Source organism: Dipodomys merriami, unplaced genomic scaffold, assembly GCF_024711535.1.
Source record: "Dipodomys merriami isolate MVZ:Mamm:240054 unplaced genomic scaffold, mDipMer1.0.p SCAF_271, whole genome shotgun sequence".
In the NCBI taxonomy this organism is placed as follows: domain Eukaryota; kingdom Metazoa; phylum Chordata; class Mammalia; order Rodentia; family Heteromyidae; genus Dipodomys; species Dipodomys merriami.
In genome coordinates, this window is record NW_027204171.1 from 1,281,883 (window position 1) to 1,295,000 (window position 13,118).

General features: G+C 54.6%; 1 protein-coding gene across 4 annotated transcripts in view; it reads right to left on the reverse strand.

The window, feature by feature from the left end:
- Window positions 1-2,032: 2,032 nt before the first annotated feature.
- Cplx2 (complexin 2) overlaps window positions 2,033-13,118 on the reverse strand; it is a 66,049-nt gene continuing 54,963 nt past the window's right edge. For all 4 annotated transcript variants that reach the window (XM_070036537.1, XM_070036535.1, XM_070036536.1 and 1 more), the window contains 3 exons: window positions 7,773-7,893; window positions 7,445-7,620; window positions 2,033-6,836 (listed from right to left, as the gene is read on the reverse strand). In XM_070036537.1, the coding sequence (XP_069892638.1) occupies window positions 6,639-6,836; window positions 7,445-7,620; window positions 7,773-7,803 (405 nt within the window). In that variant the 5' untranslated portion in view covers window positions 7,804-7,893 and the 3' untranslated portion in view covers window positions 2,033-6,638. The remainder of the gene's footprint in view (window positions 6,837-7,444; window positions 7,621-7,772; window positions 7,894-13,118) is intronic.

Sequence of the window (13,118 nt, forward strand, 5' to 3'; positions counted from 1 at the left end):
CAGAGGAGTAGGAAATCAGAAGAAGGGATCTGAGGGTCCCCAACAAGAAGAGGTGTGGGCGTCCAGTGATAGAAGGAGGAGCATGTTTATCTAGGTGGGGGGTGGGTGGGGGTGGGGGTGTATCTGGATTGCTGGAGGACAGTTTCTGGGGTGACAGAGACCACACAGATTCACTCCAGCAAATGGATGTCCTTAGAACCTTGCCCTTTCCAGAAGGATCTGGGAGGCCAGTGTGCGGCTCTGGGAAGACCCAGATTGTTTTGGTCAGTCATAGGTCTTGAACTCAGGGCCTGGGCGCTGTCCCTCAGCTCTTCCGCTCAAGTCGGGCGCTCTACCCCTTGAGCCACAGCGCCACTTCTGGTTTTCTGGTGGTTCATTGGAGATAAAAGAGTCTCACAGACTTTCCTGCCCAGGCTGGCTTTGAACCGTGATCCTCAGATCTCAGCCTCCTGAGTAGCTGGGAATGGCAGGTGTGGTGGACCACCAGCACCTGGCCCTTAGCAATCTCTTTCTAGAGCCTTCTGGGGTTGCCATTTGATGAAATCATGAACTTCTCCCAGCGAGGGGCCCACGGAGCAAGAAACAGAATGTGGGTTCCAGTCAACAGCCTGCCATAGAACCCAGCCAGCTATCAGGAGCACGAGAAACATCCTTCCCAGCTCAGCCTTCTGCTGAGTCTCCAGGGAAGACCCCGAGAACAGAGGACCCGGCCCAGCACTGGGCCCGGGGCCCCTATCCAAGGAAACTGAGATTCAATAAACAGGTGTTTCTCTTAAAGGGCCTTCAAGTCAGGGAGGGGGACCTGTGGTGGTGATGTAGTATTTCCAGAGTGCCATTGGATGAGTGTGTCTGGCAGTAGGTGAGACGTGTGTGTGTGTGTGTGTGTGTGTGTGTGTGTTACAGGGCTATGGGACAGTGAGAAAGAGACAGACAGACAGACAGAGACAGAGAGAGAGAGCTCATTGCAAGCATCATACACATATGGGGTCTGGAGGGAGAGGGATCACTTGAAGCCCTGGGGTGACTGTAGGTCTGATCTGCCTGGTGTGGGGGGTAGGTCCTGGTGCACAAGGTCACCTTGACCTTTTGATGTTATTGTCTAGGTCTATACCATCCTCTAGGCCTTTGGAGGGGCGGCTGGGCAGGGAGTGACCCACAGTTTGGATGACTCTTCTCGGGGTGGGGCTGGAGTCTTGGGTGTGGAAGGGTATACAGGTAGGCCAGTGTGTGTGTGGAAGGGTGGTGTGTCTCCATGGTACCTAGAAGCAGAGGGAAACGAGGTGGACCAGAGTGGTGGAATGAAGCCAGGGAATGTCTGCTCTGGTCACTAGGTGACCTGTAGGATGCTGGGCGCTGACGTCTCTGTGTGTCCCCAGCCTGTGTGTCCCGCACATAGCCTGGCTGAGGAGAGCATCTGTCCCCATTTGTGGAATGACCTCTGCCCTCTTACATGACTTTGGGTATTTGGGATTTGAACTCAGGGCCTGGGCGCTGTCCCTGAGCTGCTTTGTTGCTCAAGGTGAGCGCTCTACCCCTTGAGCCACGGCGTCACACTTCTGCTTTTTTTTTTCTGAGTGGTTTGTTAAGAGCTGAGTCTCACTGCCTTTCCCACCCGGGGCTGGCTTCGAACCGCGATCCTCAGATCTCAGCCTCCTCAGTAGTTGGGATGACAGGTGTGAGCCACCCATGCCGGGACATGACTTGGAGATAATCTCAGGAATATGTCCCGAGGAGTTTGGGGGGGGGAGGGTACTCAGGGATGGGTGTGGGGGCTCAGCCTGCACTGTGGGGACTCTGCGTTGGCCCAGGGAAATGGGGGTGCTCCTGGAATTCTGGCTGGGAGCAGCCTCTACTCCCCCTCGGACCGTTTCTGCGAACATTTTCACAGCGTCACAGCTGGTTGTCCAAGGAAGACATTCTGGGGGTTCTTGAGCTCAGCCCCACCTTTGCCAGTAATTGGGGTGCCCCCCGCCCCCCCATGTAACCCTGGTGGTGTCGGCCGAACGGAGCAAAGACAGACCAGTCAGAGAGCTGCTGTACAAGGTGGTTTTCTTTCTTTTTTTTTTTTCCTCTTCTCTTTGTTGTCATGGTTGATTTTGTACATCAGCATTTGCATCATACAAAGGGGGGTGCGGGTCGGGGAGCAACAGCCATGGCTTTTGGTCAGGTTGAGGGGGGTTGGGGCGCACAAGGGGGTGACCCTTCCCTTTCCCCTCAGGCACTGACACATTTAAAGGAAGCGGAGCAACGAGGACACAGCACAAATGTGGGAAAGAAGGGGGGCGAGTCCCCCCAATTGAGCAGGATGGTTCTCTCTCCCCGCCCTGGGTCTCCACAGCTGTGTGTGTGTGTGTGTGTGTGTGTGGTGGGGGGAGAGAGGAATGACCAAACAAGCACCTCCATTTTCTTCCCAGTGGAAGCGAACACAGGCCACAGGAAGAAGGGGGTGTCTGAAATATGGGGGTGGCGGTGGAAGGGGTGTCCCCCATCCAAGCCAGTGTGATGCTCCACCTACCCCCCAGTCTCTGAGGGGGGGGAGGAGCCCGTGGGGGGCTGCCCAGATCATAACAGTGGGGGGCGGGGGGTGTACCCCTGCTAGCTCGTGGGGGGTGGGGGAGAGGTCTCCCCTCTATTTCGCTTTAGCCACAAGTCTTTGTGATGGCTGCTTTGCCCACCTGTCAGGGGCCTTGGTGTGTAATACTTCTGTTGCATTCTCTCCTTCTCTCTCTCTCTTTCTCCCTCCCTCCCTCCATCTCTCTCTCTCCCTCTCTCTCTCTCTTCTCTTTCTTTCACATCTCAGGAGCCTGCCTCTGTAGGAGTATCCCATGATGCTTTGCATCAGGACCTGAAGTGGACCACGTCCATTTTGGAAATCCCCGACCCCATGGTCAGAGTCTGAGAAATCCTTTCCTTCACACAGGGAGGAGACTTCTTCCCCTTCCCCCCTCCCCTTTTTTTTTGGGGGGGGGGTGCCAGTCCTGGGGCTTGAACTCAGGGCCTGGGTGCTGTCCCTGAGCTTTTTTTTTTCCCCCCCTTTTGCTCAAGGCTAGTGCTGTGCCCCTTGAACCACAGCTCCACCGCTGGTTGGTTTTGCTGGTTCACTTGGAGATCAAGAGTCTCATGGCCTTTCCTTCCCCAGGGTGGCTTTGAACCACGATCCTCAGATCTCAGCCTCCTGAGTAGCTAGGATGACAAGCGTGAGCCATTAACCTGTTTCTCTCTCTCTCTTTCTCTCTCCAGCTGTGTGTGTGTGTGTGTGAATTCTGGGCCTCCCACCAGCAGGGTCCTAGCCAGGACAAAGTCTCATCTCATTCTGTAGGACACACACATTGTCTATGCTGGTACCCCATGCGCACACCCCTTCTCCTGCTGGCGTATCCCCTGGGAATCTTCTTCCCCTCCCTGGCTTGTTATAGGACCCCCCCTCTCAGGGCCTCAGGGCCACTCACTGGCTTCTCCCCAGCCTGTGTCACGAAGGACGGCCATAGTGAAGGCAGCCAGATCTGTGCTGGGTACACATCTCCTCCTGCCCCTGACTCCACAAGACCTCAGAATTCTGTTTCCCCAAAACAGAATGGAGGGGTCTGATGGGTGCCAACCCAGACTAAGCCAGCCCAGCCTGGAGGGCATGGGAGGAGGAGGCCTGAAAATCCCAGAGCCCATCCTAGAGATCCGCGGGGGGGGATGGAGTGGGATGTGGAGACCCCATCTGAGGATCTGGGGGTTCCCTCAGACACCCCTGGGATATTCTACATGGTCAGGTCTCTACCACCCACCTAGCACTCTGTAACCAGGCATTACTTTCGGGGTGTGAGGGGGGGTGTTCCCTGTTCAAGGGGGGTATGACCTCTCTCAGCACAGTGTCTGCCCTGGTGTCTAAAGTGGAGCTTATATACCAGCTTTTTTTTGGGGGGGGGACTTAGAACCCCTAAACTGGGCCTCTGGCCCAGGACCTCAGGGCTTTGGAGAATAACCATCCTGCCCAGGATACAACGAAAACGAGACAGACGGACAAGCAGGGGTGCAAGGTGGCTCCCCATCACAGACAGACATGGATTCCCCCTAAGTCGCGGGGGGAGGGGGAGGGCTCGACACAGGGGTACAGGGGGGCAGGGGGAAAGGGGGAGCTGGGACCTGCGGGAGGTCCAGCAACCCCCCGGAGAAGGGACAAAACCAGGGGGGACTTTTCTGGTTCCCGAAACATATGGATTGTTTTGTCTCGTCTTGAAAGTATTGCAGTCTAACTGATATGGCTTTAACTATTGGAAACGGACAGAGAAGACAAGCGGTGTGTGTCTCTCTCTCGGAAATAAAAGCATAAATCCACTAAAATGGAAAACCTGCAGAATGCAAACGGGGGCGGGGGGAGGGGAGGGGGAGCTGGTGGGATGGGGTGGGTTGGGAGGGGCGGAGCTTCAGAGGGAGGGGAAAAGAGGCAAAATGCCCCTCCCTCCCTAGCCCCCAGCTTTGGGGATGGGCCCCGACTGGGGGGGGGGCGCGGGGCCCAACATGGCTTCCTGGGGGGCACTGCCTGGGTTGTGATCCCAGTGAAAAGTCTGAGGACCTCAGGCAGGAACTCCTCCCCCCGCCCCCCACCCAAGGGTGGGAAGATTCTAGGCCAAGAATAAGGTCTCCTGTTGGATGTGGCCCCCCTGGGACCAAACCTCTGGTTTGGGTTGGGGTGGGGGAGTCTTACCCGTGTTCTTTCTTTCTCTCTCTCTCTCTCTCTCTCTCTCGCCACGCATACACACATCTGTACATGCACACCATTTTTTTTGGAAGTGAGGGAGTGGTCGGTCGTGGGGCTTGAACTCAGGGCCTGAGGGCTGTCCTTGAGCTCTTCTTGCTCAAGGCCAGCGCTCTACCACTTTGAATCACAGCGCCACTTCCAGCTTTCTGGTGATTTCCCTGGAGGTAAGAGTCTCATGGCCTTTCCTCCCCCAGGTTGGCTTTGAACCACGATCCTCAGATCTCAGCCTCCTGAGTAGCTGGGATGTCCAGGGTGAGCCACCAAAGCCTGGCTTACACGGGCCATTTTTTGTTCTTGTTTTTAAAGCTCACACACGTGCATGAGATGAATTTCCCATCTCACCTGGGAGGGCCCAACCTCCGCCCAGAGACACCAGGTCTACCCCTCACCCTGATCTCTCATACAGAGGCACGATGACTAACACACACACGCACAATCTCTAGACACACGGCACTCCCAACCACGACATAGCTTTGGCCGCGCCAAATGGAGGCTGATGCGGTCTCTGCCACACGACCCTACTTTTCCTTCCTCCCTTCTCCCACTTGCTCCTCCTTCTCTTTACCCCCCCATCCCCACCCCATTCTCACACAACTGGAAAGAGCAGGAAGTCCTGCCCATCAGATGGGCATGGTGATGAATGACAGTCCCTCCCCTTCCTCCCTGGGAGCCCTTGCTCTTGGCCAATAGGATTGAATGGACAGTTGCCATTTTAGCTTCTCCCCCTATCCCCCCCCCACCAACAGTAGGGTCCTCGTTGAGGGGGGGACCACGGGGCCTTGGAAGCACATGGACAGAGCAGGATGGGGAAGAAGGGCTGGGTAGAATGGGGGCAGCTGGGCTTCCCCCATGGCAGACGTCCGTCATGGGGAGAAGCCCATCGCTGCCCGATGGCTCCAAGTGTTTTCTGGGGGGGGGTGGTGGGAAGGGAGGGGGGAGGGGGTCCAAGGGACTCCTTGGCTGGGCAAATGTGGGCCTAGCCTGGCAGTGGGGTCCCAGGACCTTAGGGAGGTTGAAGGGGAAACAAGGGGTTACCCTGTCCTGGGGTTCTTCCATAGATGGACTGAGTTCCAGAGAGGACCCATCGGCTGTGGCCATGCCTCTCTGGGTGAGGTTTTGTTTTTTTTTTGGGGGGAAGGGTGTGCTTCTGCGCTGGGGGGTGGGGGTTTGCCAGGGAGAAGGAGGAGGAGGAGGAAGAGGAAGAGGAAGGGGAGGGCCTCAGCCTACTCTCCAGACCCTAGCCTCGGGGACAGGCTGACCCTGAACCTCCCCCACTTTCTCAGAGCCAGGCCACTGGGTACCCCTGCCCTGACCTGGAGGCTCATGGGAATGTCAGAGGCCAAAGGTCAGCATGCTGGGCAGGGCTGGAATGTGTCATTACTTTGGCTGGCTGGGACCAGGGGGGGTTTTACCCCCTTTGCCCCCACCCCTGGCAGTAGGGAGCAGTGAAGGAATGTATGGGGAGTTACCACACTGACATAGACCTTAGTTTTCTAGAAGGGGGAGGTGGGGTGTTGGGGGGGAGGACCCCAAGTATTGTGGACCCTGGGTCTAATGCCTGCCCCCCACCCTCAACCTTGCTGGAGACAAAGATGTCTTCCCTTTCCAAGCTATTTGGGAGTGGACTAGATTCTCCCAGGAATGAAAAGAGGGTACCAGAGGGGGGATTGTCTGAGGAAAGGTAAGAGGAAACCCCTGGCCAGGGAAAAAGGGGGGGGCGCAGAGGTCAACTGAGGCTTCCCCCTTCAGAACGGAGACTTAACTGAATAAAAAAAAACAACATAAGAGAAAATAAAATGAAGAAAGAAGAGAAAGAAGAAGGACAACAGAAAAGAAAAATTAGTCACAAAGTGGAATGGGGGTGGGGGTGGGGTTGGGGTGGTCCCTGTTACTTCTTGAACATGTCCTGAAGGGGCCCCGGCAGGTATTTGAGCACTGTGTCCAGGATGCTCTCTTCTTCCTCCTCCTCTTCATCCCCACAGCCTGCGGGGATGGCCTTCTTGGGCCGGGTCAGACTACCCTCACAAGGTTGTTCTAGAGCTGCCTTCTCCTCCGCCTCCTTCTCCTCCTTCTTCTTCAGCCCATACTGGGGAGGGAAAGGCAGAGAGAGAGAGACTATCAAGTGGGGGAGAGGGGCAAGGAGAGACGGAGAGACAGAGAAGCAGGCAAGGATGGTGTGATCCCCGAGGACTTTCTACATCCCTGGATCAACATTCATAGAAGATGACATCCATGGGTAGGCACCGGTGGCTTACATCTGTCACCCCGGCTACTTGGGAGGCTGAGATCTGAGGATCATGGTTCAAAGCCAGCTTGGGCAGGAAAAAGTCCATGAGACGCTTCTCTCCAATAAACCACTCAGAAAAAGGCCGGAGGTGGCGCCGTGGCTCAGGTGGTAGAGCGCATGCCTTGAGCCAAAGAAGCTCAGGGACAGCGTCTGAGCCCTGAGTTCAAGCCCCAGGACTGGCCAAAGAAAAGAAGGGATTCTAATCATATGGGGGAAATTTTCAGTGTTTAGATCATTGAGGATTTCTAAAGGGTAAGAAGTTACTAGGGAAGCCAGGTACCAGGGTTGGGGGGGGGACAAAAGGGGGAGAAATAGAGGGGGGCATTCTGGCCTCTTTGAAGTTATCCTGGAAGGGAGGGGTGCTGGGGTTCAGAGGGGGCCATTCTGGCCTCTCTGGGGAAGCTGACCTTGTCTCGGATCTGCTGCCGGACCTTCTCGCGCTCGGCCTCCATGCGCGCATGCTTGGCCTTGCGCTCTTCTTCCTGCTGCCGGAGAGCCTCCTGCCTCTCTTCCTCTTTCTTCTGAGCATCCGGGTCCTTCTCCTCCTCACCCCCCAGCATCTTCCCCATGTCCTTGGTGGCCCCTGCGGGGAGGGGAGAAGAGGGGAGAGGAAAGGGGAGGGGTTGGGGAGAGAGGACCAGGAGGGTCAAGGTACCCGATGGTGAAGAGGGTGGATGATTGGTCTGGGGGAGAGGTGGGACCCCCGGGGAGAAGTGGGGGGGGGATAGGGCTCACCCCCGAGGGCCTGCTTCATGACGAAGTCCATGCTGCTGATCCTGCGTTAGCGTTTCCTAGCACACGGCTGAATGTGCATGCAGTGTTCCCGGCTGGTCTGATTTGGGGGAGATGAGCCAACCTGCCAAACAAGAGTTGGGGTTCGGATGAGAAAGGCTTTGCTCAGATAAGGTGGTAGAGCACATGGTCCCACATTGGGAACCCCTACTTCGAGGCCAAGAAAGCAATAAGCTGGCAGGAAGGGAAGGGAGAAGAAAAGGGGTTGTTTCTTGGGGGGCCCAGGCATCTAGGGGCTGATGAACAGCTTCTGATCCCTATATTGCAAAAACAGAAAATAGTAATAATTTTGTGCAGGTCTTGAACTCAGGGCCTGGGCGCTGTCCCTGAGCTTTTTGCTCAAGGCGAGTGCTCTACCACTTGTGCCACAGCGCCACTTCTGGCTTTTGTGTGTGTGTGTGTGTGTGTGTGTGGTTCATTGGAGATAAGAGTCTCACAGACTTTTCCTGCCCGGGCTGGCTTCGAACCATCATCCTCAGATCCCAGCCTCCTGAGTAGCTTGGAGGACAGGGGTGAGCCACCTGGCAGTCCCCAGACTTTAGAAATCAGAACACTGCAGCCTATGTGTGCGTGTGTGTGCATGTGCGTGCGTGTGGATTATAGCTTAATATTGATTTTTATCTTGCATTTACCATGAGCACTGGCGATATTATAACCTCATAGGGGCTTAAAGTACCTAGCTAATGATATTCTTCCTGCTTTACTCCCTAAGTCACAGACATTCAGGGTTTTATTATATTTTTCTTCTTCTTCTGCCTCAGAAGATTTTCTCCAACTACAATCTGCATGGGAATTACAATATGCAAAATAAATGCAAATGAACTATTTCACTAGTTGTGGTGAGGGAACGAAGGGTGGAGAGTTCAGAGACCCCCTCCCCCATTGTCTCCTCTTGTCCCGCCTACCCACACCCTAATATCGCGACACTTCACAACTCCAATTCTTAGAGCTTTTCTACTCTAGCCATTCAGTTTCACTGTTGTTGTTTTTAAATGCCAGTCGTGGGGCTTGAACTCAGGGCTACCTGCTCTCCCTCAGCTTTTTGGCTCAAGGCTAGTGTTCTACTCTTTGAGCCACAACTCCACCTTTGGCTTTTTTTTTCCGGTGGTTCATTGAAGATAAAAGGCTCATGAACTTTCCCTGCACTGGCTGGCCTCGAACCATGATCCTCAGACCTCAGCCTCCTGAGTAGCTGGGATGACAGGCGTGAGCCACCAGCACACGGCTCAGGCGCCCTTTGTATTTCTGTCTGAAAGAACAGAGGAGGATCCTGGGGTTTAGAAGGAGCTCCTACTACCTTAGCTATGGCCGATCACTGCCTGGGACTTGGTTTATGCCAACAAAAAAAGAAAAAGAAAAAAAAAAAAAAAGGAACAAGTTTTCCAGGAACTCTAAGAAAACCCACCCTGATTCAGAAATCTCAGTTTGAAGGGTTCTCACTTCAGTCAAGATGTTTTTTTTTCCCTTCAGTTGATTAAAGATCTTGGCGTTGGGAGTGTGTGGTTCACACCTGACATTCTAGCTACTCTGGAGGCTGAGATCTGAGGATCGTGGTTCGAGGCCAGCCAGTGCAGGAAAGGCCATGAGCCTTTTATCTCCAAATTAACCAGCTCCAAACTCCCAGAAGCGGAGCTGGGGGGGTGGATCAAGTGGTCAAGCACTAGCTTTGAGCACAAATGCTCAGGGACTGTGCCCAGGCCCTGAGTTCAAGCCCCAGGACTAGCACCAAGCCCTCCTCACCCCCCCCCCAAAAAATACCCACCAAAAACCTTACAAGACTTTTCTCTTTCTAAGAACAGGAAATGAAGAAGGAACTCATGGAGGGATTTCTTTTTCTTTTTTTCCTTCGGGAACTCTTTTGGGTGTCTACTCTGTGCTCAGGGAATCTCCAGGTGGCGAAGAAGATGGCGGGCTCTATTTTAAGATGCTGCTCACAGACGCGAGACACCTGCACTTCGCTTTCAGCCGCATCCCCCATTTGCATCTTAGCTTTGGCAAGCAATCCCTGGGACGAGGCGATCTTTCCCAGCGCTGGCTCTGGCTCCAACCTGCAGTATTTGAATAACTTCTCTCTCCCGCAACACGATGCATTCACACTCTTTCTCTTGGCTTGGGAGCTGTGTTCTTCAACCTCTTCTCTGGGCCAACTTTCCATGGGGAAATGCACCCACGGGCGGGGCTTCATTGACTTTGAACACACCTAGACCTTTTTTAGTTGTGTCGGTCGTGGGACTTGAACTCAGGGCCTGGGCGCTGTCCCTGAGCTCTTCAGCTCAAGGCGAGCGCTCTACCCCTTGAGCCACAGCGCCACTTGTGGTTTGCTGGTGGTTCATGGGAGATCAGAGTCTCACAGACTTTCCTGTCCTGGCTGGCGTTGAACCACGGATCCTCAGATCTCAGCCTCCTGAGTAGCTAGGATGACAGACGTGAGCCACCAGTGCCTGACTTACACCTCGCCCTCTTATCTGGGGTCCCGGTCTCTCCATATTCATGCCTGGCACGAGGATTCATTGAGCACCTACTATGTACTAGTTGAGCACCTACTATGCATGGTGTGTGTGTGTGTGTCTGGGTGAGGCTGAGCATGTGTGTGAGCAGTGCATGTAGGGAAATGATACCGATGTCAGGCGATGCACCTGTGGGAATGTGGAAAGGCGGCCATGTGGATAGAGATACACCGCGTTCCCAAACAGCTTTGTTTAATCAGGGCAACTTCTGGCTCCAACTACCGACAGAGAAGTCAAAAAGGAATTATGAAGTATCCTCAGAACCCGAACCCTCTAAATAAAGAAATGCAAGTTGCCTTTTCCCAGCTCTTGCTCCCTTGGGTGCTTTGTGGGTGTCACTCAAACGAAGAATCAGATTCCTGCCAGCCAGCGTGGGGACATGGCTGTTTCCCCTCCGCCCTGACTTGCAAAGCCAAGCTTCTAGAACTTTCCCAGGGTCCCCCAGCCCAATCCCAGAGTGGCCCTGTCAGCCCTGAAGCAATCTTTTTGCTCACTGGATAGAGAATTTCTGTAACTGATTTCTCCATTTCTCAAAACTCAAACTCTTCTCCCTCCCTCCCTCCCTCCCACCTCCTCCCTCCTTCCCTCCCTCCCTTCCTGCTCACTTCCCTCCCTACCTCTTCCTTCCTTCCCTCCCTCCTCCCCCCTCTTCCTCTTTCTTCTCTCTCTCTCTCCCCTCTGTGCCAGTACTGAGACTTGAACTCAGAGCCTGGGCACTATCCCTTAGCTTTTACACTCCAAGCTGGCACTCTACCATGTGAATCACAGTTTCCTTTTTTGCTGGTTAATGGAAGATTTGCGTCTCATGGACTTTCTCCCCACTCGGGCTGGCTTTGAACCACGATTGTCAGATCTCAGCCTCCGGAGTGGCTGGGATTACAGGCGTGACCACGGGCGCCCAGCTTCGGGTTGCAGGGGAAGGGGCTGGGCTGGGCTTCAGGTGGTGTGGGAATCTTTCCCGGGAGCTCTGGCTCTTTGCCCAAGCAGAATGACGCCCCCACTTTGCAGGAACGCGGTTGGCACAAGATTGGGGTTCAGCAAACGGTGGCTGTTCTCAGAACCATGAAAACCGGCACCAGGGACTCACGCCTGTCAGCTACTCGGGAGGCTGCGATCTGAGGATCGTGGTTCAAAGCCAGCCTGGGCAGGAACAGCCATGAGACTCTTTTCTCTCCAATGAACCACCCAAAAGCTGGAACTGGAGCTGTGGCTCAAGTGGTAGAGCTCCAGCCTTGAGGAGAAAAAGAGGATTATACCTTTAGGCCCTGAGTTCAAGCCCCAGTATGGGTGCATGCACACACGAACACACACACACACACACACACACACACATACGATTTTCACAAAACACACACACACACACACGCATCAGCTAGCATGAGCACTTGTGACTCTGCCTTTTCTGGGTTTTTGGGGAGTCCCCTCTTTCTGAACCCCTTTACTTCTCCTTCCTCTCTTCCCCCCTTGCTTCTGTCTGGACTCCTGGGACCTGTCCCTTTTCTAGCTCTTTCCACGAGCCTCACATTTCCCTAAAGCTCTGCATAATGATGGAATGGGGAGGGTGTCTGAAATTCGTGTCCCCCTTTTTCTTCTTCTTGCTCTTTGAGATCAGAGAATCTGCTACCTCTGTACCCCCCTCAGAAGAACCCCCCAAACTGCTCTGCTCACAGGTCCCCCAAATGCCAAACCGGATATGTTTTCACAGCTCTCCTCTTCTCTCCCTCCCAACCTCATCCCTTCCCCCTCCCCCCAGCCTTCTAGAAGAATCTCTGGGACCCAGAACTCTCAGATCTCAGCTCTTTTCTCTCTCCTTTGCTGCCTGTGTCCCCTTTCTAGTAAGATGGAGGTGCTTTAGAAAGGAATTCTCCCTTCTTCTCCTTCCTACCGCCCTGCCTTTCTCCATTACCCCTGTATGGATCGCTTGTGTGTGTGTGTGTGTGTGTGTGTGTGTGTGTGTGTGTTTGTGTGTGTGTATCCCAGGTCCTGGGATTTGAACTCAGGGCCTGGGCGTTGTCCCTTGGCTTTTTTCCATTCAAGGCTGGCACTCTTCCGTTTGAGCTAAACCTCCCACTTCTGGCTTTTTTTCCCCCCTCCCAAGGTTAAGCTAGAGATCAGACTCTCACAGATGTTTTCCTGCCTGGGCTGAGGTTGAACTGTGATCCTCAGTTCTCAGGGGCCTCCTATGGAGCTGGGATGATAGGCCCAGGGCCCACGAGTGTCTGGCTAACTCCATCTGGCCCCCTCTCTGGGCCAGACCCACGGTATTTGCTCTTTAACCCTGAGTTGGCTGGGGAAGGTAGAGACGGCAGGGATCACACAAGGTGCTGGTGAGCGTAGTTGAGATGAGGTTGCAGGAGGGAGGGGGAGTCTGGAGATTAGATTCCGGGGAGCTTCTACATTTCTTGCCTCTCCTCTTCCCCCTGCTGCTGCTGCTGCTGCTGCTGCTGCGGCATTGATTCAGGACCTAAAGCTTCTGGATCTGTGCGTCAACTCAACTCTGCCTTCCTCCTGGGTCTGTCTGACAGATCTTCCTGAGGGTAGGTCTGCTTGCACCACCTGCCCGCCCTCCTGCCCTCCTGCCCTCCGTCCTGACACCCGGCACCCATTACTTCCAACTCCCCAGGGCCCTTGCACACGCTCTGCCCTGAGCCTCTCAACTTCCCCTCCACGGGTTCAAATCCCAGGCTCTCCTGGACCTTCGGGTTACCTTGCACAGGTGACTCAGTGTTTTCCTCCCTCCCCACCCCCGACGATGTGGGAAGCGTCTAAGGCTAATCCAGCG